The 26,710-nt window shown below is 43.7% G+C and overlaps 1 protein-coding gene across 16 annotated transcripts in view; it reads right to left on the reverse strand.

Annotated features, from left to right (window-relative positions):
• Positions 1-26,710, reverse strand: part of PDE4D (phosphodiesterase 4D) — a 1,085,833-nt gene that overhangs the window by 141,054 nt on the left and 918,069 nt on the right. For 15 of the 16 annotated variants that reach the window (XM_039543145.1, XM_039543146.1, XM_039543150.1 and 12 more), the window contains one exon: positions 22,143-22,192. In XM_039543145.1, the coding sequence (XP_039399079.1) occupies positions 22,143-22,192 (50 nt within the window). Of the gene's footprint in view, positions 1-17,939; positions 18,012-22,142; positions 22,193-26,710 lie in introns of all 16 variants that reach the window. The other variant, XM_039543165.1, reaches the window with a different exon arrangement.

A 26,710-nucleotide genomic window follows, 5' to 3' on the forward strand; every position in this document is an offset into this window, starting at 1 on the left:
AATATATCAACACTATTATTTTTTATCAACCAAACTTGTAATCTCCTCAGAAAATAATATCAAGTTACTTTGACAAGATCTATTTTCCATAAACCCATGTTGATTGGCATTAACTATGTTACCCTCCATTAATTCTTTATTAATTCAGTGCTGTACCAGCTGTATCCATTATTTTACCTGGGATCAATACCAGGAAAGAAAGATGATGAAGATTTTACCGAAAGCAAGCCAAAGAAAGTGTCAGGAGAAAGCAAAAATGCCATCCTAATTTGGGTTTAAAGATGATAAAGTACATCTATACTAGGTCTTAAGTAGTATTTCAAATTAGGTTAGCTATGCTGAGGTAGCTAATTTGATTTAAAAATACACCCTTTTCCCTAGTCTAGACAAACCCTAATCATGATTTTTGTAAAGGAAAATGTATTACACATCTTCAGTTTTTGCACAAAATGTGCAAGTATGTTTTTAAAAATCTATTGCAGTACTACTAAAAATAAAATTAAACTTAGATGATGCTTGGGTGTAGTGGACAGAGAAGTGTCTTGAACTCCCATCCAATCGCACCACACCCCACATTCATTCTGAAACACCCTCCATCACCAAAAATTAAACAAGAACAAAAAACATTAATAAATAAATAATCTAGGCCAAGTTTCTATTGATCTCACTTTTAAATTACAAGTTTGGGTTTTTTAAAAAAATTGATAGATGTCTTCTCCCCCTCCCCTAAATGGAGGACAAATCCCAGAGTGGGGCGGGATCTATGATAAAATCTCAGGCTTTTCAACATGCATGTTGTCAAGTTAGGCAGGTATTAAATTATAACTGCATTTCTTGTGGAAGTAAATTAAAGTTTTATAAAAGTCCTCAAATTTGATTAAACTGTCAGCTGTCAGTCAATGAAGGCACTGGGTATGGGTGATGAAGCACTGGGATAAAAAATACTGGGGACATGCATCCTATTAGAAAACTTATTAACTAACATTTTTAATTAACATGATATTAAACATAACTTAGCACCTAGTCTAGACAGGGACAATTCATGTTTAAAAATGTGTTTGCTTATCATGGTTAGCCCTAGAGTCCTCATATTTCCAGTGTAGGAAAATCCTGAGTTTCTCTAACATTTTCTGTATCTTGGTGTAATCAAAGGCCAGGGCTGTTTGTTTTGTATCCAGATTTTAGTGACTTCTTCACCTGCAGTATAATCAACAACCTAAACAGCTTGTCCAAAACTGCACCACTTCTCCTTTCCCTCACTCTACCACATCTCAGCTAATCACCAGTCAGCCAACCAATACATCTTAACCTCACAAAAATCACACCCTCAACTACCTCAGTCTGCCACCAGTTCCCATTCAAATAGATGAGCTTTGTAGCATCGCTGGAAGTTCAACAGATCCAAGTGGGGGAGAACACTGAAAAGGGTTGAGCTCTCATGGAGAATGCTCTCCCAGCTACTCCTCATTTTACACTAAGAAGGGGTATAAGTTGTCAATTTACATATTATTTTTCTGATTAAAATAAGATAAAATTTGGTAGATGTCTTTTCCCCCTCCATATGAAGGATAGGAACCCAGGGGTGGTCTACAGCTAGGAAAACCTCCGGCTTTTCAATTTCCCATTGCAAGCAGCTACGATATGACTGTAATACATGGCAGCCCTGCACAGACCAACACAGAGGGATGGCTGTTTATAGCAAACAGGGTCACCACTTACACAGATCAAGTAACTACAAACCCTGCATGGAGTCGTGAAAGGGATAAGTCTGCTATTCCAACCCAGGAACTAGACTAGTGGCTGTGGAGATGCAGCAGAAAAGACGGTTCTTATCTCTCGTAACTGTTGTTGTTTGAGATGTGTTGTTCACGTCCATTCCAAGTAGGTGTGCGCACGTCGCATGTACGGACGTTGGAAACTTTTCCCTTAGCAGCTCCTGTTGGGACGGCAGAGGAGCCCCCTAGAGAGTGGTGCCCTTATGGCGCTGTATATAGTACGCTGCCAGCCCGACCTCCCTTCAGTTCCTTCTTGCCGTTGACTCCGACAGAGGGGAAGGGGGGCGGGTATTGTAATGGACAACACATCTTGAAGAACAACAGTTACGAGAGGTAAATAACCACCTTTTCTTCTTCGAGTGCCTGTTCACGTTCATTCCAATTAGGTGACTTCCAAACTGACCATTGGAGGTGGGAAGGAGTCAAGGAATGATTGACTGGGGGGAGGGATAGCTCAGTGGTTTGAGCATTGGCCTGCTAAACCCAGGGTTGTGAGTTCAATCCTTGAGGGGGCCACTTAGGGATCTGGGGCAAAAATTGGCCCTGCTAGTGAAGGCAGGGGGCTGGACTTGATGACCTTTCAAGGTCCCTTCCAGTTCTAGGAGACTGGTATATCTCCAATTATTACCTTTTATATATTACCTGGAGGACAGCCCTGCCAACCACTGCATCATCTCTGGCCTGTTGTTTGACGACACAGTGGGGCTGTGAAGATATGCATTGAAGACCAGGTAGCTGCTTTGTGCTCTCGTCGAATGGGCTGTGATTGCTGGAGCTGGGACCTTAGCCAACTCATAGCATGCGCGAATGCAGTCTGTGATCCAAGACGATATGTGCTGCTCAGATACTGGAAGGCCCTTCATTCTATTGGCTATGGCCACAAACAGTTGTGTTGATTTGCAAAAAGGCCTCGTTTGCTCTATGCAGTGCCCGGGTTAGTTAGCTCATCTCAATGCTGGTGCTTTACGGTGCCTGGGATCTCTAGAGCCCGGTGTTGAATCATGCACCGATGCTGGGGCACTTCTCACCGAGAAGCCCAGGCCCGGTACCACCAGGTGGTCTGGGGCTGCTGGTTGCAATGCGGCCTCCATGAGCAGCTGCTTAAGACAAAAGTTTCTTTCTGAGTGTGTGGCTTAAAGGTCTTGCAGATTTTGCAGCGCTCAGCCTGCTGTACCTCCCCCCAGACACCTAAGGCAGGAGTTGTGGGGGTCGTTGTTGGGCACAGACTTGCGGCAGGCAGTGCAAGCTTTAAACCCCTGGGCTTGCGGCATGCCCCGCAGCCCAAGGCTGGTGCCTGGAACTAATTCCCCGTCACCTCTAACTAAAACTGTATCTAACTAACTTATAAACTATCTAAGAACAATTGTCTAACTAGTAAAAACTGAATTGCTAACGGATCACTCGCAAGCGAGAAAGCACATTCCAATGACGTTACAGACGGTAAGAAGGAACTGAAGGGGGGTTGGGCCGTACAGTGCCATAAGGACGCCACTCCTTGGGGGCTCCTCTGCCATCCTGACAGGACGGAGCTGCTAAGAGAAAAGTTTCCAACGTCCGTGCACGCGACGTGCGCACACCTAATTGGAATGGACATGAACAAGCACTTGAAGAAGAACTGCTGAGTCCTGTCTGTGGAAAGGGGGTGGAGTCTGTCCTCCCAACTCACTTCTAGTTCCCTGCACAAAGCCCATTTCCTTTGTGCAGGGAAACATGAGTGAATTTAATTCAGAATGTAAACTTATAGTGCCCAATGTCTCGCACAACAATGAAATGTACAGTGTGTGAATGAACTGACTCAATTCTGTCTGTTGAATTAACCAAAGGTCTTCATCCAGACACCAATCAGTGGTATAATGCTGAGAACTAAAAGAAAAATTAGATTAAAAGAAATTTCAATTGTTTTGACCCCACTACAGTAAATGTGTTTGGAGCAAGCATTGCATAGACTAAATTGTAGGGGACAAATGGATAGACCATGCACTTTGGATAAAGAAGGGATGAAAGGCTACATTTAAAATGTACACCAGAAGTACACCAGAAGTAGATACTATGAACACAGAAACTAAAATGTGATATTTCAATCCCAAACAAGTGCAACAGAGATTCTCCCTCTTACTATGGACCAGAAAGACAGAAATGAGATAACTCTCCATTTAACCACCAAGACCTACCCAGGTCCTTTGATAACTATTTGAAGAAAAAGACAGACTAACCAATATGCATATTGTTGTTTCCAAATCTTTTCTATTTATGAAAAATAAAAATGTTCCTTTAAAAAGCAATGCCCAGTCCTCTTTACATAAACCTGTTAAGGTGCAGGTTGGGTGAAACCCCACAGAAGCTGGTTAGCATGATAGCCTCCCTTTATTCAGGATAAATGTAAGAAGCAATTAAACTCCATTTTGGAGTAAGACAGCTGACAAAATAGGAGCAACCACCCAATATACAGGCGACAAGCAAGGTTGGTCAGAAGCTGCACTCTGTGGGCAGAGTAGTTTCACTGAATGCAAACACAAGACCCTGTTTAATGAATTGTCTAAGGGCATATGTCTGCAGCAAGAAGCAGCCAGAGAAGGTAGCAGGGAAGTCAAGGAGATAGCAAGAGAAGCACTTGTAGCATGGTTGTGAGAGAAAGCCAAGAGGGAGAGCTTTTTGGATAGAGCGCTGGCTGAAAAGAGGGTTGGAACTGTAAGCAAAGAAACTGACTCCTGTGGTTTGATTCCTACTCTGTTCAGGGAAACAGGACTTCGTGTACATTCTTTGTAAATAAACAGGGCTGCATCAAAGAAATACTTGACTCCATCATCAATTTCCTAATAGAAACAACCCACAAGACCCAGCATATTGGCTTATTGCTCAGGTCAAAAGGGGTAACAATACAATATATTATAGTTTAAGCAGTCTTTGCATTCATATACATATCCTGCTGCTGCCCTCATCTTATTTCTGGTTCTGTTTAAATAAAATGCCCCAATATTGGCTAAATATAGGTCTGATCCACAAAGATAATCTCCCACTGACTTCAATAGGTTTTCTATCAGGCCCTAGGCTTATAGCTTTTGAAATATTCCAAGTCATGGTGCTACAATCATGATCTATCTGCCACTACAGCCATTAAACACCAAGGGATTTGCTATCAGCATTTCAATAAAGTTAAGAAAACTGTGGTTTGTTGATTCTTTTGTTTTCAAAAACCAGACAGGTCCAGGTCTGGCAAAATAAAGCTCAGCATCTTTTCAATGGCCATATGAAGAGCAATACAGGAAAAAAACCCTAGAATTCTAGCATAGCACCCCATACATTCATCAGAACCCACATATATTACACCCAGTGTTAGCACATCAATTCAAAATAGGATTTCTTATGTAATAGTTAATTAGGAGGGAACCTAGAAAGAGAATAGAGTTTAATATTTTCTAGATTAAGACAGATCTTTTAGATTCTAAGAGCGACAGCATCATCACTACTCCATCCAAATATACCTTTGTAAGGAGGTAGAATACGTCATGTAGACCAGGTCATTAGGCTTTTAATCCTACTTCCACCTCAGCCATCTGTTGCCTACTTTCATTTCTGCCTGTAAAGCCCAGCGTATAAGTACCTTACATAACTCCAAAAACCAGAGCAGGTACACAGGCCATAAATAAAGACCTGCATTACTTAACTAGGGCTAGTAAGACATACATAATGAATCTTACAATTCTATACAGTACAAAGGATTGTTGTTTCAGCTCCAGTTCTTTTTCATACCATTCTTATTTTATACGTGGATGCTGAGTTTGGATTAATAAAAACACCTAAATCTCAACATTAACTTTAGAAAATTGACAAATTTTTCTTCTATATAATTCTAGAATCACTGTTTGGTGTGATTTATTTTTGAAGGAGATCATAAAGAACACTTATTTCCTGAAAAATATGTCTCCCTTCCTTGAGGGCTTTTCCTGTTTTTTCTGTCTGCTGTTTCTAATTGGCCCTTAAGCTTCAGAAATCAGTGATACCTGCTGGCAGCAAACAGCTATCCTGGTTCTAAGTAACAGCAACAAAAAGGAAATACGAACTCTCGAGAAGAGAGAAGTATTTGTGCATTGTACACCGTGTTGCTAGACTACGCTGGGATCTATTTAAATAACAAATTTCATTTTCACTTAAGCGGGGGGAAGATGTTTATGAGGATAGGTGATATACACATTGGGCACAATCAGGTTACTGCTAATAAAGTTCAAAAAATGTATTGAAGACATAAAGGCCTGTAAATAAAATCATACAGACAGTAACTGAATACACACATATGAGAGAGGTAGGATAAGTAGGTAAGTAATTAATGGGACTCTGTAACTTGTAAAGCAGGGTGTCAAGTAATTCACCGTAAATCAAAATTAGTACCATATTAGCCAAGGATGGAAGTTCAAAATGAACGTTTTCTTGTGTCTTGGCAGAAATTGAGTTGGACACAATTAACAATGTAGTTTGTTTATTCTTCTTCTTTTCAACAATGACAACAAAACAGTGAGGGCTTACACTGACATGCACTATGAATGTCTTCCAAATATCACAATATCAGGACTTAATCAAGGTGATCAGCACATACACTAATATACAACCTCTCATCTGATATTTCTTTCAATTTGTCTATATTTCTTATTCCTCTACTCCCCCAATAGACTAAAACCCACTGTACACATCATCAGGTGTTATTTTTGTCTTTTACATTTGAGAAAACAACTACAATTTATGTGAATTTATTTCACAGGGATCAATTCAGGGGGGGATTTTCAAAAGCACCTACAGGATTTAGAAGCAAAAATCTCATTGACTTTCAAAAGACTTGTGCTCCTAAATACCTACCGCAGCACTTTTGAAAATATCCACTTAAAAGCCCTAAACTGTTGTAGTAGATTGAACTGGACTACCTTTTGTGTTTACCATTGATCTTTATTGTATGTCAAATCTTTCTAATTATCTTTTCAACTACTGGTCCTGTGTACTGTCTTCCTTGCTGCCTGTCTGCAGACACATGCCAAATTTAGACTCCACTAGAAGTTTCTCAAAGACTAGATATAGTTTCCTGCATGTTAAAAGACTTAAAGAAATTTCAAAAAGAAAGGTAACATACTCTCCATAACTGGAGTTAACTGAGATATGTGGTCCCTATTCAGGGCCGGCTCCAGACCCCAGCACGCCAAGCGCGCGCTTGGGGCAGCATTTTGCCGGGAGGGCGGCAGGCGACTCCGGCGGACCTTCCGCAGTCATGCCTGCGGGAGGTCTACTGGAGCCGCGGGACCAGCGGACCTCCCGCAGGCATGACTGCAGAGGGTCCGCTGGTCCCGCGGCTCCGGTGGCCCTCCTGAAGGCATGCCTGTGGACACTCCACCGGAGCCGCGGGACCAGAGGACCCTCCACAGGCACGTCTGCAAGAGGTCCCCCGGAGCCGCGGGACCGGCATGCTTGGGGCGGCCAAATTCCTAGAGCCACCCCTGTCCCTATTTGTATGTATGCATTCCATGCACCGGAGACTGGAAGATTCTTGGTAGCAGTGTTCATTGGTCCACACCTGCACTCCTCTTCTTCTCATGCTCTGATCTGAGGATATAAGGTATGGACAGGACAACCCAGAGGGGGGAGGGGGCAAGTGGGGCAATTTGCCCCAGGCCCCGGGCCCTCCAGGGGCCCCACAAGCCCTGGCCAAGAATCCCTTTCCTGGCGCGGGGGGGCTAGAGGCTTCTTGGAGACGCTGGTGGCCAGCGCACGGAGCTGCGGGATATGCTGCTGCCTGCAGAACAGCCCTTTTCCAGGGGGCTCGATTGGCTGAGCTGCCTGCGGAGCAGGAACCAGGTGCTTCAGACCTGGGCGGAGGTAAGTGGGAGGGAGGCGCTGGCGTGGGGCAGGCTAGTCCTGTCCTGTGCGGCGCTCAGCCATGCCCCAGGCCCTACGAGGAGGTGAGGATGGGCGTGGGGACGCTTGGGCTCTGTGCCAGCCCTGCCATGGACTCCCCACCGGCAAGCCGTGCCACCCAGCTGCGCCCCACGTGAGTGCTCCTGCTGGGCACGCCGGGCATGGTGCAGGGCTGGGACGGGGCAGCTCTGTGCCCACAGGGGAGCTAGGGGGCTCCCCGTGCTCTTGCAGCACTGCTAACAGGCAGCTGCTGGGGGCAGAGTGGGAGGGGGCAGGCGCTCTGGCTGTGCTCGCAGCGCATCTCCCAGGCAGCGGCAGCTCCGGCTGGAAGGAGCGCTGTGGGTGGCTGGAGAGAGCGCACAGAGCGCGCGTCTGGTGGCTGTGGGTGACTCTGGCTGCAGGGGGCGCACAGAGCTGGGGGTGGCTGGAGAGAGCGCACAGAGCGCGTCTGGTGGCTGTGGGTGACTCTGGCTGCAGGGGGTGCGCAGAGCCGGGGTGGCTGGAGAGCGTGCACAGCGCACGCAGTGGTTATGGGTGGGTGACTGGCTACAGGGAGTGCGCAGAGCTGGGAATGGAAGTTGGAGCAGTGGTGGGGGCATTTAGGAGAATTCTCTGTAATGAGTTTATCAGGCCTCAGCAAGGAAGGGCAAGCCAGTCATTTGGAAATAGTTCCCGCTGTGTCTGGACAATGCTGTGTCTGGACAATACTGTGTCCTGATCAATACTTGTCTGGAAAACTTGGCTTGTAAGCACAGCGTTGACTTTTGGAAGCAGAAATTCTCCCCCTCCAGAGGAAACAACCCCTTTGCATTTCTGCAGTCCAAAACTCAGTCTGTTTTTTTTCTTCAAATAGCCCTTAAAAATGTACTGTGGGGGTGAGAGCTTCCCTACAACAACCTTCAGCTTGTGTATCCCAGCGATGTAAGGACTGGCAAACCAGGCTGATTTTAATGGAATCCAGGACAATCTGCAGCCTGACAGACAGGAGACTTCACTGGCCTCTGCACCATGCTAATGGTCACACAGCGCATTGTGTGGTAACCTAGCGCTGTGTCTGTGTACGTAGCTCTACGGTGAAAACCCGGTTGTGCTGTTAACTTGCAGGGCAATAATTTTCTGCCATAAACCTTAACTCCAGTCAATAATATACCCTTTGGTGTGTCTCTGCACTTGAGTTATGTGTACTCAGCTGATTTACAGTAGTAAATACCATGTCCCCCCAATTGACACAGGATCAATAGTTCACATCGGGCAGTAACATACCACTTCTCCTCATTATGCAAGTTCTGAGCTCAAATTAGGAGCCCCAGTCATGGACAAAGGCCCATTGTGTTAGATGCTGTGCAAACACAGAACAAAAAGACGGTCCCTCACGTCCCCACACAGTGGTTCTGAAGTTCACAATCAGCTCTAATGCAAATGCAGAGCGTGAATAAAATGAACTAGCTGGCTGGTTTCAAGAGCTGTGGGGCAAGATTTGAGCTCGGTTTGTTTTCCTTAACCAAAAGAAGGTTGAGCGGAGATATGATTGCTCTCTTTAAATATATCAGAGGGATAAATACCAGGGAGGGAGAGGAATTATTTCAGCTCAGTACTAATGTGGACACGAGAACAAATGGATATAAATTGGCAGTCGGGAAGTTTAGGCTTGAAATTAGACGAAGGTTTCTAACCATCAGGGGAGTGAAATTCTGGAACAGCCTACCGAGGGAAACAGTGGGGGCAAAGGACCTCTCTGGCTTTAAGATTAAGCTTGATAAGTTTATGGAGGGAATGGTTTGATAGGATAATGTGATTTAGTCAATAGGTCAATAATGTGCGACCACTGGTAATTAGTACCGAGAGTCAATGTTGGGATATTGAAAGTCTTTTTCCTGAGTGTCTGGCTGGAGAGTCTTGCCCGCATGCTCGGGGTTCAGCTGATTGCCATATTTGGGGTCGGGAAGGAATTTTCCTCCAGGGTAGATTGGCAGTGGCCCTGGAGGTTTTTTGCCTTCCTCCGCAGCATGGGGCAGGGGTCACTTGCTGGAGGATTATCTGCTACTTGAAGTCTTTAAATCAGGATTTGGGGACTTCAACAGCTGAGTCAAGGGAGAGAATTATTTCAGGAGTGGGTGGGTCAGCTTTTGTGGCCTGCATCTTGCGGGAGGTCAGACTAGATGATCATAATGGTCCCTTCTGATCTTAAGTTCTATGATTCTATAATTCTATGAAGATAGACTGATTTGAGTTTGAGATTTTGTTTAGTTTTCATTTGCTTTCTTCCGGGCAAACACTGTAGTAACTTGACTGCTGTGTCTACCAGGCGGGCCTGCTTTTAACTGCTGTGGAGAAGTGCTCTAACTGCCACAGCAAAGGGCCCTTTATAAATGCAGAACATAATAATCAGACCTATTACAATTACTACCAGGTGGCAGGGTTGCCCAGAGCGGGGAGCAAGTGGGGCAATTTGCCCCAGACCCCCATGAGAATATAGTATTCTATAGTATTGCAACCTTTTTTTTATGGAAGGGGTCCCCAAAATTGCTTTGCCCCAGGCCCCCTTATTCCTCTGGGCGGCCCTGGGTATGGAGCAGATAACCGCTTCTCTAGTTCCTTCTTTACTGCATTTTAAGTCTTCATAATCCAAAGCAGAAGGGAAGGAGTAGTGGGTAGTGGAATACAGATACGGACCACACCTCTCAAAGAACTTCTGTTGTGGAAGGTAGGTGACTTTTCTTCTTCAAGTGCTGGTCCCTATATGTATTCCTGATTAACAGTACTCAAGACAAAGGAGGGTGCGAAGATCTCTGTAGTACTGATGACTGTAAGACTCCGACCTAAATGATGTATCAGCTGAGGACGCTTGTACCAGGTCATAGTGTCTTGGGAAGATAAGAACAGAACTTCATGTGACAGCTTTACATATGTCAAGGAATGGTATTTCCTGAAGCAAAGCTACCAAGGTGGCCTCTGCCATGGTGGAGTGAACCTTCATTCCATAAGGTGGCGGATCATCTGATAACTGGTAACAGAGCAACATACAGCCTGAAACACATTTTGATAGCCTCTGTGAAGATATTGATTTCACTTTCATGTGTTCTGTTAGGGTCATAGCAGTCTAGGCGATCTTCTAGAGCATTTTGATCTCTGACGATAGAACACCTATGCCTGATGTATGTCCAGGGAATGGAGTTTCTGGTCCTCAGTGATAGTATGAGGCTTAGCAGAAAAACACAGGTTACATGTACAGTATGATTCAAGTGATGTCATTACCTCCCAAGACGACTTTCCCATCAGCAGTCAAACATCTAGGCAGGGAAAGACTGTCAAACTATGCACTGGAAGTGTGCGGCTGCTACTGAAAGTATTTTAATAAATACTCTGGGCACTGTTGCCAGTCCAAAGGGAAGCGAAGCACCCTGTATTGATAATGGTTTGCACCTATCATGAACTTCAGGAACCACCTGTGGGATGGGAGGATGTCTATGTGGAAATAGGCATCCTTCATGTTGAGAGCTGTAAACCATTCATTTCTGTTTAGGGATGGAATTATCAGGGCCAGGGTGACCATCCTGAATCTTAGTCTTCAGATAAAGACACTGAGGTGCTGGAGATCTAATATGGCTCTCAATTCTCCATTCTTCTTGGGGATTAGGAAATATTTGTAATAAAATCCCTTTCACCAATGCTGAGGTGGTACTGGTTCTATGGCTCCACATACAAGTAGGGGGTCTATTTCCAATAGAGTAGTTCCTGAAATGGGCTGGAGAAAGTGGTTTCGGGGGGAGAGAACCTCTATGGTATACCTGAAATGAATAGTGTTGAGGATACATCCATCCACTATTATTGTCCTTCATTTTAGGGGAAAACAGAACTAGGCAGCCATCAAATTGGAGAGTGGAAGGATCTGGCATTGGGTAGATATGTGATTCTTGAAGGTCCCATCAAAAGCACTTTTTGACAGGTGGTTGCTGTTTGCAAGACAAAGGAGGAACACTATGCTGGTTTCATCACACTTTCATGGTAGTTCATATACTCTCTGGTGAAAAAAAGGCTGCAAAGTTGGTCTAGGCACATAAAGTTTCCCGTTGATTTTCTCCTGGGTGCTGGGGTGTATATCCCCAGGAAATGGAGGATTGCCCTTGAGCCTTTTATTGAATCCAAGGCCTCATTGGCCTGATAAACCCTGGGTTGTGAGTTCAATCCTTGAGGGGGCCATTTGGGGATTGGTCCTGCTTTGAGCAGGGGGTTGGACTAGATGATTTCTTGAGGTCCCTTCCAACCCTAATAATCTATGATCTATGATCAATCTTTTGATTGAATAAGATGCCCCCTTCAAAGGGTAACTCCTCTATGATGGACTGTCCTTCCCTGGAGATGCCCTTGGATTGAAGCAGGACTCCCTTGCGTAACAATAGGAGCTGCCATTTATCTAGAGGCTATATCGGTCACAGGCACTGTGGCTTAAAGGAAAGATCTGGCTAGAAGTATACCCTCTTCCATCAGGACTTGGAATTGCCCTGTCCTCCTGAGGGAGTTTGTCTTTAAATTCTGCAAAGTTGGAGTAGGTAATGAAATCATACTTTGCAAATAGCACCTGGTGATAGATACCAGTGGTTCTCAAACTTTTGTACTGGTGACCCCTTTCACATAGCAAGCCTATGAGTGTGTCCCCCTTTTTAAATTAAAAACTCTTTTTAATGTATTTAACACCATTATAAATGCTGGAGGCAAAGTGGGGTTTGGGGTGGAGGCTGACAGCTCGCAACCTCCCATATGAAACCTTGCCAACCCCCTGAGAGGTCCCAACCCCCAGTTTGAGAACCTCTGGACTATACAGAGTTGGAGGCTGGTAGATTTCTCCTTAGGAGGTCCAAGTGTTTGGTCTGCTTGTCTGAAGGGGTAGATCTAACATGTTGTTGTCTATTCCTCTCTGTAACAGCTTGAACAACCAGAAAATTGGGGGCAGGATGAATGAAAAAAATCTGTTCCCTGTGGAGGAACAAAGTATTTTTGTCTGTCCTCTTAGGAGTAGATGAACATGTCATTGGGACATGCCACACCACTTTTGTTGGCTCTCAGATAGCCTTGCTGACAGAAAGTGCCACCCTTATAAGTCCCATCCTCTCCAAAATATTCAGATGTTTGTGGGATGACTCTTGGCCTTTCTTCAAGGGGAACTGGAGGGCATCAGCAACCCCTTTGAAACATCTCCTGAAACTGCTTGTGATCATCTAATGAAGACAGTTATGCTGGAGCAACTCTCTCACTGAGAGAGGAAGACAATATACCAGAAGGTGCTGCTGGATCTGGACCTTTTTTTGTTTTTTGTTTTTTGTCTTCCACTAAGAGCTCCCGGGGAAGTTAAGTCTGATCTCTTGGAGGAGAGGGATGGTGAGATTATCAGTGGTATCGAATGGATTTGGGATAATGCACGTATGTGTCCCATGTTTCCCAGTAAGGCCAGCTAGAGGGATCCATCATGAGTTGGGGTGGACACCAAGGCATAGCGTATCGCCCGTCGTGAGGATGGGGCTATCCCATTTTATGCAGTTGTGACAGGCCCAAAAGATTCTGGAGCCTGTATCTCAGCTCATGTTCCTTGAAGGTGGTGATAAGGGTCCTTATCCCATATCAGACTCACCTGAGGAAGAAAATGAGGGCTCCATCTCCAAGGCGATGCTGTTGGAAATGCTGATGAGAAATGACCCCAATTGGTAGAGGGAAGAGAAGTCTTTTCCTTAATGTTAGTGAATCAATGGTGTCAGAATCTCCCTTGTAAGAACTGGTTCACATAAGAGGGAAGATTCCATATCTGGCAGGATGATGATGTCTTCCAAAGTGGTGTATTTGTCACCATGACGAGTTCTGTTTCTGTGAACTATCATTGTTAGCTCAGAGGAGTGATGATGTATGGGGTAGTCATCTGCACATCGGTGTCGGAGATTGTACTGGCTGAACCTCATGCCTCTCTTTACACTGTAATGGTGATTCTGCTCCTGCCAATGGTACCAAAGCAGAAGCATTCTTAGTCTTTGAAGTCTAGAGTTCAGTACCATGCCTTTAATGGATTTTTGAGCATCCTGGTAACCGATGTGATGACTTACTCAACTTCGAGGGTGTAGGGGATGCAGCCCTCTCCTTAGAAGAAGATCTGGAGATGAATTTCTCTTGCGTCTTTACAGAGGTCTTCTTACCCTTGTAGTCAGCCTGAGATGAAGAGCCCTTGGCTCTACCCTTGCTTGCCCCTGTGTCTGAACTGTGTTGGGCAGTGCATTCCTTGACACCTCAGCCCACTGTTCAGGGGCGTCTGCCCAGCCCAGATCCAACTGAGGCCTCAGGCTGCTGCATAAGGTGCTCCCTGAGACTGAACTCTCGTACTTGAAGAGTGCGAAGGAGCTGCAGATACTACACTTAATGGAGATATGAGCTTCTCCAAGGCAGTAGAGGCACCTCTGGTGGTGGTTGCTGACCACAAAAGAACGCAGGCAGATGATGGGTTTTTGAAGCCTGGAATCCTGGGCATACTCAGAGTCCTGTACCAGGAAGGATGGTGGGAAGGGGCTAAAATCTGACTATGTAAAGCTAACTAAACTATACTAAGCAGAGTTATTTACATATTTACTGTTTGTTAATATTTACAGGAATGATGTTGGAAGATAAGTCAATGGACACTGGAGGGTTCCATCTCAGATCATGTGGCAGTGAGAAGGAGCTGCAGAGGCAGTCAGTCCATACCACCCATTATACTTTCAGATGAGAGCATGAAGAGAAGGGTGCAGGAGAGTTGCCTGGAGTCTGGTTGCTGAACAGAACACACAGTCGAAAAGGGACTCTGGGAGCTCCAGTCAGCACTGCTGATCGGGCCATTAAAAGTCCGGTTGGTGCAGGACTCCGCATGGCTCCCAGAAGCGGCGCCATGTTGCTTTACTCCTAGGCAGAGGGATGGCTGCGGGGGGCTCTGTGCGCTGCCCCTGCCCGAGCGCCGGCTCTGCAGCTCCCATTGGCTGGGAACTGCAGTCAATGGGAGCTGTGGGGCGGCACCTGTGAATGGAGGCAGCGCACAGAGCTGCCTGCTCACCCCTGCACCTAGGAGCCGAGGGACATGTCACTGCTTCTGGGGAGCCACCTGAGGTAAGCACCGCCTTGAGCACACCTCCTCCCACACCCCAACTCCCTGCTTCAGCCCTGATCCCCCTCCTGCACTCCGAACCTCTCAGCCCCATCCCCCCAGGCTGGAGCCCCATATTGCACCTCAAACCCCTCATCCCCATCCCATAGTCTGCACCCCCAGCCAGAGCCCTCACCCCCGTGGCACCCCAAACCCTTGCCCCAGCCTGGAGTCCCCTCCCGCACCCAAACACCCTCCTGGAGACTGCTCCCCACTCCCCCTCCTGCACCCAATCCCCTACCCCAGCTCAGATCCCCCTCCTGCACCCCAAACCCATCAACCCCAGCCCCTACCCCAGAGCCTGCACCCCCAGCCGGAGCCCTCACACCTTCCTGCACCCTAACCCCCTGCCCAAGCCAGGAATCCCCTCCCATACCCTGAACCCCTCATTTCGGGCCCCACCCTGGAGCCCGCACCCCAGCTGGAGTCCTCACCCCTTCCCACACACCAACTCCCTGCCCCATCCTGGTGAAAATGAGTGAGGGGGTGGGGAGAGCAAGCAACAGAGGCAGAGGGTATGGCGTGAGTGGGGGGTGGGGCCTTGGAGAAGGGGTGGGGCCTCGGGGGAGGGGCAGGGCAAGATTTTGTGCGATTAGAAAGTTGGCAACCCTAGGGTTCAGGCATAGACTAACGGATACTACTAGCGAGAATCTTCCAGTCCCGGGCACATGGAGTAAATGTGTACCCACAGTCAGGGGCGGCTCTAGACCCCCGCGCGCACAAGCGCGGCGCGGCGGCGGTCGAGCGCGGGCATTTGGTTTGGTTGAGCCGTCATGCCTGCGGCAGGTCGGCAGGTCACGGCGAGCCGGGGCGGCGGGCGCGCGCGGCGGCGGGCGGTCCCGGTCCCGTCCGCTTCCGCTCCGCGGAGCTCCGCGCGGCGCTGCGCCGTCTGTCTGGGGGCTCCGGTGGACCGGCGCGCAGGCATGCCGGCAGGAGCTCGGCGGAGAAGCGAAAGGCGAGGACCGCGCGGGAGCGGGAAGGGCAGCGCAGCGCTCCGCGCTGCTTGGGGCAGCGTGATTTGTAGAGCCGCCCCTGCCCACAGTGGAATATATAGAGGGACAAACATTTGAAGAGTCAGATTTTACACCAGGATATGTAAGCCTACTTAGTATTTATCTTGAAATCCTTATCAAAATAGTTTGCTGTGGTAAATTATGTTTGATTAAAATACCAATAGATTGTACACCAAAATCAAAGAACCCCAAATGCACAAATAAGAAAACAGTCAAACTTCCTTCAGCATACGAAGGCACTGTACCAACAACAACAAAAATCCCTCTTCTCCTCAGAATCAACCCTTCCATGCCACTCCAATGTGTAAGGAAATCTCCCCCAACTCAATCAGCTAGAGTTAGGGTGGTCAACGCATTTATCTTACCTCTGCCACAAGCCAGGCACAGTTTACTCTGCGAAAACTTTTCATCAATCAGAAAACAGTATATTCAAAGGGCAAGTGAATTGTGCCTAAATCAAGAGGGGTGGCACATTTGCTGCACTTCCCTCTTGACCAGGATGTGCTTTATATACCCCAAGCCTATTATGAACTCCAGGAAGTTCATTATTTTAAAAGGTGACACTGATAACAACATTGCAAGATTTTACTTTGTTAAGTGATCTGAGATATTGATTATTTTAAATGGTGTTAGAGGCCACTGAATTTCATATTCAAGGTAACAACAATACTTCACTATTGTAAGAATTAGCCATTGTAAGGCATGCATCTTTTGTTCTTTGCTGCCCCCTCATGTGTTTTCACATGTACTTTACTCCCTGCTCTTCACCAATGATATCACAGAAGCTAGAAAAGACAAAAACCTCTAGATCATCTAGCACATCTCCTTGCAGCATTACACTGTACAGTTCTTTGTCCAGTTAGCTTTAAAAGTTTCAAGTGACAGGACGTTAACCACGTCTTCTGGGAGACTAGTCTATAGTCTACATCATTGTCAGGAAGATTTTCTGATATTCAGAAAGAATGCGCTATATTAATTTCATTCTATTACTCTATTAAGCTTTTCAGATCTATTGCTAGTTTTGATGGAGTGTGTGTGTGTGTATATAAAGTGATGGCAAATATATAGAATGGAAAACTATTACACAGTTGTTTTGTAAAAATAGCTTGGTGTCACATTTCAAGGCTGATATCACTTATTCAGTTACTGTGCTCAAGGTTAATAGTCAGTCATATTTTTCAATGAAAGAAAATCATATTGTTTCAAATATTTCCATATTGTCATTTAATTTGGAGCATATTTTTTCTAAAGCTGCTAGGTCATTCCTAGAGATAATGAAGTCTGTAATCCTTAGAGGGAAAGGGCTTTATATTTTCTTAGTCGCAGTTTTTAGCTACTATTAGTGTTTTGTAGAGCCATCTTTCTATTCCATTGCTTACAGTATATAATTTAGTGTGGAGGGACTGTCTATTGCCTAAGAGAGCTGGAATTTGTGGAGGTATGATTTCCTAGAACTAGGTATAGTCATTCTGTGACTGCTTCTCAATATACTCTCATTACACATTTTCCCACCTAATTTGTTTTAATCTTTCCATTTCTGATTTGAAGCTGTAGCCTTTTCTTTTCTTTTTTAAATTGCAGCTGCTGTCATTTCTGAAAGGGTCTAGTATGTGTGAATGTGGATATTTAGTTTTATTTCTTTTTTATTACAGTATATTAAAACTGCCTATCTCAGGCTCTAAGCAGCCTGATGAACTATTAAGAATAAAGCCATAATAATAAAATAAAACAATTGTAAAACACTGGTTGGTTCCACCTCACAGCCATTCAGCAAGATGATATTTAAAAAAAAAAATCCTTCACCCTTCAGTTCATTCCAAGAAAAGCCTAAACACCATCCTTCAGAAGATCTACTTAAAGAAACCACTAAAGGAGAACAATTGTTTCAGAATATGTCAGACAGTGGAATATTCGATCACCAGTATCAGCTGTGGTTTTTAGTGAATATACCTAAGCATGTTGGACAGTCCCTTTAGAGCCAGATTGTGGGACAAGAACCAGGAACTATGCTTTCCATGTGAATGTGGACAAAAATAAGTAAATACTCCATATTGAACTGAACAACTACTGCCCATTTTAAAAGCCACCCATTTCTTTCCTCACCTCCAACCATGAAGCAATACTTTCTTTAAAGGGCTCTGGTCAAATGATCCAATGGCCTGGTTGCCATACTCCCTGCGAAACAGTTTGAAATTTTTTATGCATGTGCTACTGTAGAATGAATTCTAGTATCAACTCATTCCAGCTAATGCATTTTTTCTCCTCATATGTGCTTACCTGAAATGAGTATCTATAATTAAAGAACAATTCCTTCTGATCTCAATGAAGAAAATCCATATTACCTTCCTTATTTCCTTTGCATCCCTTCCTCACCTTTTCTTTTTCATCCCTTCCACCATGCTGCCTCTTACACTAGGAACTTCCTTCACATTCTGGCTTCCTCCTTCTTCTCATTCAAATCCTTCCTGAGAATAAAATTTTTCCAGGAAGCCTATCAACCTTAATCTACCACCCAAAGTGCTTATTATTTACTTTAGTGACAATGCATCTTCCAGTCATCTAGCTTATTAGACTTGTGCCTGGTGCCCTCAGGTTCCTGCTGGCAGTGTTAGCAGTGCTGTCTGTACTGCTGTGATGAGTCTTCCACTTGCCTGCTGGTCTGAATGTCTAGAGCAGCAAGAGCAGCACTGACAAGAAGACTTTCCAGCAGCAAGGAAGCCAGACAGTCAGCACTTCAAACACCTCTGCCAAGAGTCCAAGGGGCAAGGTGGCGCCACAGAAGGATTGCTTTTTTTAATTGTTGCGAGAAAGAATGATACAAGCATTTTTCCTGCCTTTCTCCCTAGGTGCATTGCTTTGGTGTAACATGCATTACCGTGATTTTATATGGCTTAGGAAGATATCTATGCAAACTTCTGTGCTTAGTCATGAAGGTCTGTTACTATAGAAACAACAATAATATCAAATACAACATTATGTCTAGGGATGGGCAAACCAGTTCAGGCAAAATACCATCCAGCTGCAACCCTTACTCATTAGCCAAAGTGAATCCTAATCCTTTTCATGGTTTGCAGTGATTTAATACTTTTCCCAGCCTTTGAAGTCTTTTGACCTCTCAGATCCGACCACCCTAATATGTAGGTTTGGCATGGCAGATCTGGTGGCCTTTCTGGTGCAGCATGTTAACATTACATGAAATTAAACTACCCCTACACGTCACCGCTCTCTACTGCTGCTCCCTTTAAATTTCCTGGCACAGAAAAGTTTTCTAGTTAAATTGCACCCTGAGTGCACCTCATACCTTATAGGCATTCAAACCTCAAATGATGCACTACTTCTGACATGCACATTGCACTCCGGGGATTAAGTAAAGGGAAGTCTCCAGATCAGTGGGAAATTGAAAGAGCGCACTAGTGGCATCCAGCAGAGAGTATCCTGGATCCTGCTGTTTGGGCAGCTACTCCTGCTGGAGGAAAGAAATTGGCACAAGGGCTTCCCTGGTAGGGGAGCTTGTAAGGCACTGGCTTGCGTGTGCGCGCATGTGCATGTACAGCCTCTCTTTATGGTATCATCACATTGTGGGATGCAATCCAGACCAGAGAGAGGTTGTGCCACTGCTTGGCCCATAACCCAGGGAGCCTCATAATGCTTTGCTATTGTAGTTCCTAACCTGTGCCTTCACAAACAGCCAAACAACATGTCGGTCACACCCTGAGTGTCTGTGTATAGCTGCAGCCTGCCAGCAACACTCCAGTCACAATCTGGCTTCCAGAAGCCTTGGTTACCACCTGTAGGGTAACCCCAACACACACCCAGTCTTCAATATTCCCCAAAAATGTGTGTTCTGTCCAGCCCTCTCCGGGGCAGTTCAGATATTAGAGATCTGTTGCCCCTGTAAGGGGTTAACATACAACAGTTTGCTACTTTAATTAGAGTTACCAAACAATTAAGCTTAAATACAACATTGGATTAGTTTTGATTAAAAATACAACTTTTTTTTTTTACTATAAAGAGATAGATTTTAAGTGAGTACAGTTATAAGGTATTAAAGTCGGAAATGGTTACAAGAGAAATAAAGATAAAACACTTTCTAGTAACTAAAACTTAAACTAGATGTTGTTCAAGGTAAAATCTTTACCACGTGTCCCCAGCAACATTGCTAACCAAATTCTCAGGTCAGGATGCCCTCCTAAAGTCAAAGGGCTGGTTTCTTTGTCATCTTAGGTTAAAGAGATAGGGAAAGAAAGAAAGAAAGAAAGAATACCTGGGGTGCTTTTTGTCCTTCACTTTTAATCCAGTCACCCTTTGAAATGCATTTTCCTAAGGGTTACCCCTAGATAAAGTGCCTTCCCACTGTGAGGCTGGAGACATGAAATCTCATGGTGAAAGAGTTTCCACATTGTTGTTGTTGTTGTTTAAATGTTGTTTAAAATGCAGATTGATCTGTTCCTACCCTCCTTCTGTTGCCAAAGAATGACCACTTGACTGGTGTTTATGTAACCCACACACCTCCTGGGTGTGGTGTTCTGTCCCATCTAGTGGCATCGAGAACACGTACAGAGAGAGAGATTAATGGGTTTGCTCTACAGCCTTAGCTAACAGGCTTATGGCTTTTAGCTCATGCGATAGAGGCTCATGCACTAAGCTACAAAGGCTCCAGGTTCGATCCCACCCGCAGATGACTGGGGTCTGTTGGCATTACATTTGCCAATCAACTTTGATGACACCTGGCTAGAGGAGTTAGTTTGTCCTTTGTCTGTGAGGAACAGGTTCACGCCCTCTCAGGACTTCTCGGTTAAATAAATCTAAGTCATAATTTCCGCTTATGTTCATAACTTTACATATAATGTTGTTACACACATTTCACCATCTTATTGACCAGTGAGGAGTTAGTTTTCAAATGATACCTCAACAAGGCATATTTTGTGCAAAGATTATTATAGCAGTGTGTAGGGTGTGAATATAGGAGTGCTTTCAGTCACAGTTATCAGATATTTTCTTTTATTATTAGGAATTTTTCTGTGCTACAGACTTTCTGAATCCTTGAATCTATGGGAAGGGGCCAAAATTTCTGAAAAAAAAAAAAGAACCTGAAGCCTATCTCCTTTAAAGGCAATAGAGTCTGGATAATCAAAGTGTGAAAAATGGGGAAGTCCTGCAATTAAAAATAAGCAGACTAGCCATCAATAATATAAATAGCTCATGGCTGCTAGCATAAAACCAACCCCCAATATTATCTCTTCAGAGAATGCATTAACAAAGGGTTATGGTTATAGTTGTCATGGGGAACAGTTACAATTAATGAGAGATCTATGCAGCTAGTTTTTTTTCCTCATTTGTTTAATTACCATGCATTTAAGAATTATTATAAAAGAATCTTAATTGTGGATGATTTTCAACGTGTAAAGAAGTGGATTTTAAAAAGCCTAAAAGTGAAAAGCTGTCAAATCAAACTCTGATCCACGTGTGTTAAGCAGGAAGCAGAGCTGTGCATAACTTGTCATGAAATCAAGAAGCGAGGTGAGCACTTGCAGCATCAGTGAACATCAGGCTGACTTCCAAGTGCTTTGGAGGAATTTAGACTTTATGGAGGAAACCATACAGGACACAGCGATTTTACATTATTTCAACCCTAAACCATGTCAAACTTAGTGATTTTGGCTGAGTTTCACTTCAAGTATCAGGATTCACTCAAACTCTGAACTCAAAGTGCAACTCAACGAGTATGAACCCATCTGAATAAAACAAGCAAACAAAAAATGTTGAACAGGAAACTTAGGCTCCTAAGTCACTTACGTACTTTTGAAAACTTTCCACTACCTATGCTGGGTACTAAATCATACCCAGACATTGCCTCAGTGCCTGTAGAACTCCACTTTCCAATTAGTAGGTCAATTTGTTGCCTGTGCCCTCTACTACATTTCAGTGCATAAATTTACCAATATACCCGATAGTCACATATGGATACACGCAGAAGAAATGGAGGACAAAAGACCATGGTTTATTGACATTTCCACCATCTCAAAAACAAAGTTTTGGAATGAACTCACATTAACGCCAAGGATATCTCTATATCTAGATATCCATGTCTAATATGACATATCACTGGAAAGAATTAATTTGCTATTTGTGGTAAAAATTAGCCAAAACCATATTTATAAAATAAACTTATGGATGTAAAAGAATATATTGCTTTTATTTCAAAAGAGCCAGACATTTTTGAATTACATTTTGATTTTATAAATAATTATTCAGTTTCAGAAGACCATTATACTTTCACTTTCTGCTTATATTAATCTCTCTTACCTGTTATAGTTGCTTTGTTGATGGATGGTTGGTTACACATGGGTGACCGTCTGACAATGGGAAAAAAAGGCATAAATGTATCAAGTTTGTATATTAGTGCAGTCTTTAAACCATTTGTTTGAAAACACTTTTATTTGAGAGATTATTTTGGGTTGGAATGTATAGAAACTGACAAAAATAGTTCATTCGGCATACATACAGAGGTGAATAGAACTCACAAATGAACCTCATATTATTTCACAGCTTGCGCTGAGTCAGGGCCCAAATGTGCTTTCGTTGAACAGCAAGAAATTACGAAGCAGTAAAAGTAGTGAACAAGCATGAAAGGAACTGCAATATTTGGTTACAGAAGGTCCCTGAATAAAGAGAATATTTCTAAAACAATCTAAAATATTGTTGAGTTTTCAATTGCTATTGTGCAGTATTTTCAGCCATTTTTCATTTGCTACACATAAAATCTGCCCCTTAGAGTTTTATTCTGCAGATCTTCTTTCATGCTTTCTCCGGTAACTGGGATGACTATGGCGGCAGATTTTCTGACTTGATACACACAAGGAACAGAAATGTCCCCTAACTCACCTACTAGGGATACCCTCAGTGTGGAGGAGTCTCCAGCAGGCACAGGGTTAACAGAACCAACTTCCCCCCAGCACAGGGATCATGTGGGTAGAAGGGAGGATGGAGAGAGGAAGGGACAGAAGAAAGGAAGGAACAGAGAGTTGTGCACTCCAATAATGGTCTACCAAGAGACCATATGCCAGCTGGTGCCAGTTAGACCAGCCCCCAGGCTGTTCTAAAATGAGCCAGAGCTGTGGAAGAAGATTAATAAGCTGTAAATAGCTCTCTGACAAGCTCCACATTTTGCTGTTTCCAGTGAAATCTGGGAATCTGCCCTATATCAGAAATTGCTTAGAAAGAGTATATTTTAACTGTTGTATTTCTACAAACCATAACTAGTACAAACCCCCAAAGTCCTCAGAGAGATCCTACAAACCTTATTAAATACTATAAAAACCTTGATTCATTCCCTTAGCACCCTCCATCCTGTGCACTGAATGAGGCAGGGCTCCTACAGAAAAATTATGTGACCCTGTAATTAGAGACTGAAGATTATTGTAACGTGTATGCACCAAGATAAAATAAAATTACAAAGGGGAAGGAACAGGCAACCTTAATTCTAGTATTTCCTAATTTTGAATGCTGACTATACAACCAATATATGATTTGTTAATTTAGTTTTTTTAAATCTAATATAATATAAATTGTGTGAAAATTCCTACTGAATACAATAAAATAGACCAGTCATATTGGTATTACTTTGATATTAAATTGGTACTAATATGAAGCTTTTAGAATACAATTTAAATAGACAGCATTCTAAAAGGAAACTGTTTAGCGTCAAATCCCTCACATTGGGATACTACAGCATAGAGGCATGTCCCCTGGCTGGGGGATGGCAGTAGCCCACCTTGCTGAAAGGTTGCACTGAATATTACATAATAAGGTCCCATGAATCAACAGTATGTAGGAGAGGGAGAATTCTGAATTCAAACTAGGAAAACAGAGTTCACTTAGCCTCTTCTGGCAAGTCTGTCGAGGAGAAGGAAAACTCTCATTTCAAATCTGAGCAATCCAAGCTCACTAGCCTTGAAAGGCAAGCAGACTCGGGTGGAATCACTGATACCTGTTCCTAGGAGGCCAGCTGGCTATGCCATGGCATTCCCATGAGCTGGACAGGGTGGACTGGCCTAACAAGCCATTACATTTGAAACTCACTTATTATAGAAACAGTACAAATTGTCATATGAATTTTACCCAGGGTTAACAAATGGAAATGGATTTGGGATAATGGCTAAACATATACGCATTGTGAGCCGGGATGTGAGAAGTCTATTTGCTCTAGGCCCGACTGAACTAGTAGTGGAGGAGTTAAATTACCAGTTCCCTTGCTGTAATACAGGAGACATATTAAGAACATAAGAACGGCCGTACCAGGTCAGACCAAAGGTCCATCTAGCCCAGTATCTGTCTACCAACAGTGGCCAATGCCAGGTGCCCCAGAGGGAGTGAACCTAACAGGCAATGATCAAGTGATCTCTCTCCTGCCATCCATCTCCATCCTCTGACGAACAGAGGCTAGGGACACCATACTTACCCATCCTGGCTAATAGCCATTTATGGACTTAGCCACCATGAATTTATCCAGTTCCCTTTTTAAACATTGTTATAGTCCTACCCTTCACAACATCCTCAGGTAAGGAGTTCCACAAGTTGACTGTGCGCTGCGTGAAGAAGAACTTCCTTTTATTTGTTTTAAACCTGCTGCTTATTAATTTCATTTGGTGACCCCTAGTTCTTGTATTATGGGAATAAGTAAATAACTTTTCCTTATCCACTTTCTCAACATCACTCATGATTCTATATACCTCTATCATATCACCCCTTAGTCTTCTTTTTTCCAAGCTGAAGAGTCCTAGCCTCTTTAATCTTTCCTCGTATGGGACACTCTCCAAACCCCTAATCATTTTAGTTGCCCTTTTCTGAACCTTTTCTAGTGCTAGAATATCTTTTTTGAGGTGAGGAGACCACATCTGTACACAGTATTCGAGATGTGGGCGTACCATGGATTTATATAAGGGCAATAATATATTCTCAGTCTTATTCTCTATCCCCTTTTTAATGATTCTTAACATCCTGTTTGCTTTTTTGACCACCTCTGCACACCGCGTGGAGATCTTCAGAGAACTATCCACGATGACTCCAAGATCTTTTTCCTGACTCGTTGTAGCTAAATTAGCCCCCATCATATTGTATGTATAGTTGGGGTTATTTTTTCCAATGTGCATTACCTTACAATGTGCATTACCTTTATTGGGAGGGTGCAGGGGAGTTGACAGTCGGAAAATACTTTGAATGTTCAAGTGGACAAGTGAAACACAGAGGTGGGTTTGCTTTAGTGGTGAATAAGAAAAAGTTACTTTAGTGAACAGCTGGAAACTGGCATTTGAACAGATGGTCATAGCAAGGTTTACTGCTGCCTGCAACAAACTATGCATAGCTGTGACCTGCTGTTATGCACCAGCAAAAGAAGCAGAAGAGAAAGAGCAGGATGGATTTTATCAACAGCCAGACAGAATTGTCAATGAGATTCCTGATTATGATATGAGTCTAATAATGGGAGCTATGAATGCAAAGGTTGGTAGCAGACATAGTAAGCTAATGAATAGCGTTGGACCAAAGAGCACTGGTCCATGTTAAAGTCTACAGAACTTCAGAGTGTGGTAGTGATCATGAACCACTAATGAGAAAGTTTAAGATTAGGTTTAAGTCCAGGAAAAAGATGGGCACTATTGGCACCAAATTTGTTGTTGATAAGTTAAAGGATAGCTCTGCAAGGAAGGGATACAAGGTGGCACTTGGAGGGCATTTCAGGCCATTAATTTGTGATTGTGGAGACATTTCATCATAGACTTCATGTGACAGAAAACACAGTGGGTGAAATTATTGGAAAGCATAAGCAAATAAGGAAAAGCTGAACAAGCAATGAAACACAAACATTACAGGAAAGGTGTAAACAAGCCAAGACTGCCGGGAAAGCGGAAGAATTAAAAGCATAATGCAAAGCCGTTAAGATATTACAAAGAATGGACAAGCAAAAGTTTTCAAAAGAGGAGGCTCAAGGAGGCTCAACATGAGAACAAAATACGAAAACAATATACAAAAAGCTAAGGTTGTATGGCAACACAACCAAGCCAATAACGCAAGCAATAAAAAGGCTACTGGTGGATTGACAACAAATGCCAGAAAGATGCTGGAAGTAGGGAAGAAGCCTTTTGACAAATAGCTGAACCTTATAGTTCATCCAGATGCAAGCATTCTAGATATGCTAGATGAACAGGGCAGCGTGCAAGACAGAATACAGACCAGCACTGAACTACCATTAGAAAAAGAGAAAGAGGAGTGAAGCAGTTAAAAAATGGGGAAGTTGCAGGAATACACAATATAACAGCTGAGCTGCTAAAAGCCAGCAAGACAAGTGCTATCCAAGTACTAGAAAAAATATACAAGAAGGTATTGGAACAAGAGGAGATAGCAGATGCCTGGCTAAAGGCAATACTTGAACCAACTTTGAAGAAAGGAGATCCTGGTGATCCAAATAATTATAGAGGCATAGGCTTATTGTCAGTACAGGGAAAAATCATGACAAAACTACACCAACAGAGTAAGGCCAATTTTAGAGGAAGTAGTGGTGAGAAAATACAGCAGCTTCAGACCAGGCAAATATTGTACCAATCAGATACTCAAGCTCCAACAGTTGATGGAAAAAAAGCAAGAATGGGGATTAAAGATGTTTGCTGTTTTCATTGACTTCAGTCACGCTTTTTTATTTAATTTGGAGGGAAGCATTAGAGAAAGGAGCAAAATCATATGAAGTTCCAGATAACATGATTGCAATTATAAAAGCTCTGCACAAAGAATCATGCAGTGCCATAACAACTGGTGGAAAATTTAGCAACTGGTTCAAGTCAAAGTTTGCTGTAAGACAAGGGGGCATGGAAGCATCGTTG

The sequence above is a fragment of the Mauremys reevesii genome, linkage group 6 (assembly GCF_016161935.1).
Source record: "Mauremys reevesii isolate NIE-2019 linkage group 6, ASM1616193v1, whole genome shotgun sequence".
NCBI lineage: Eukaryota > Metazoa > Chordata > Testudines > Geoemydidae > Mauremys > Mauremys reevesii.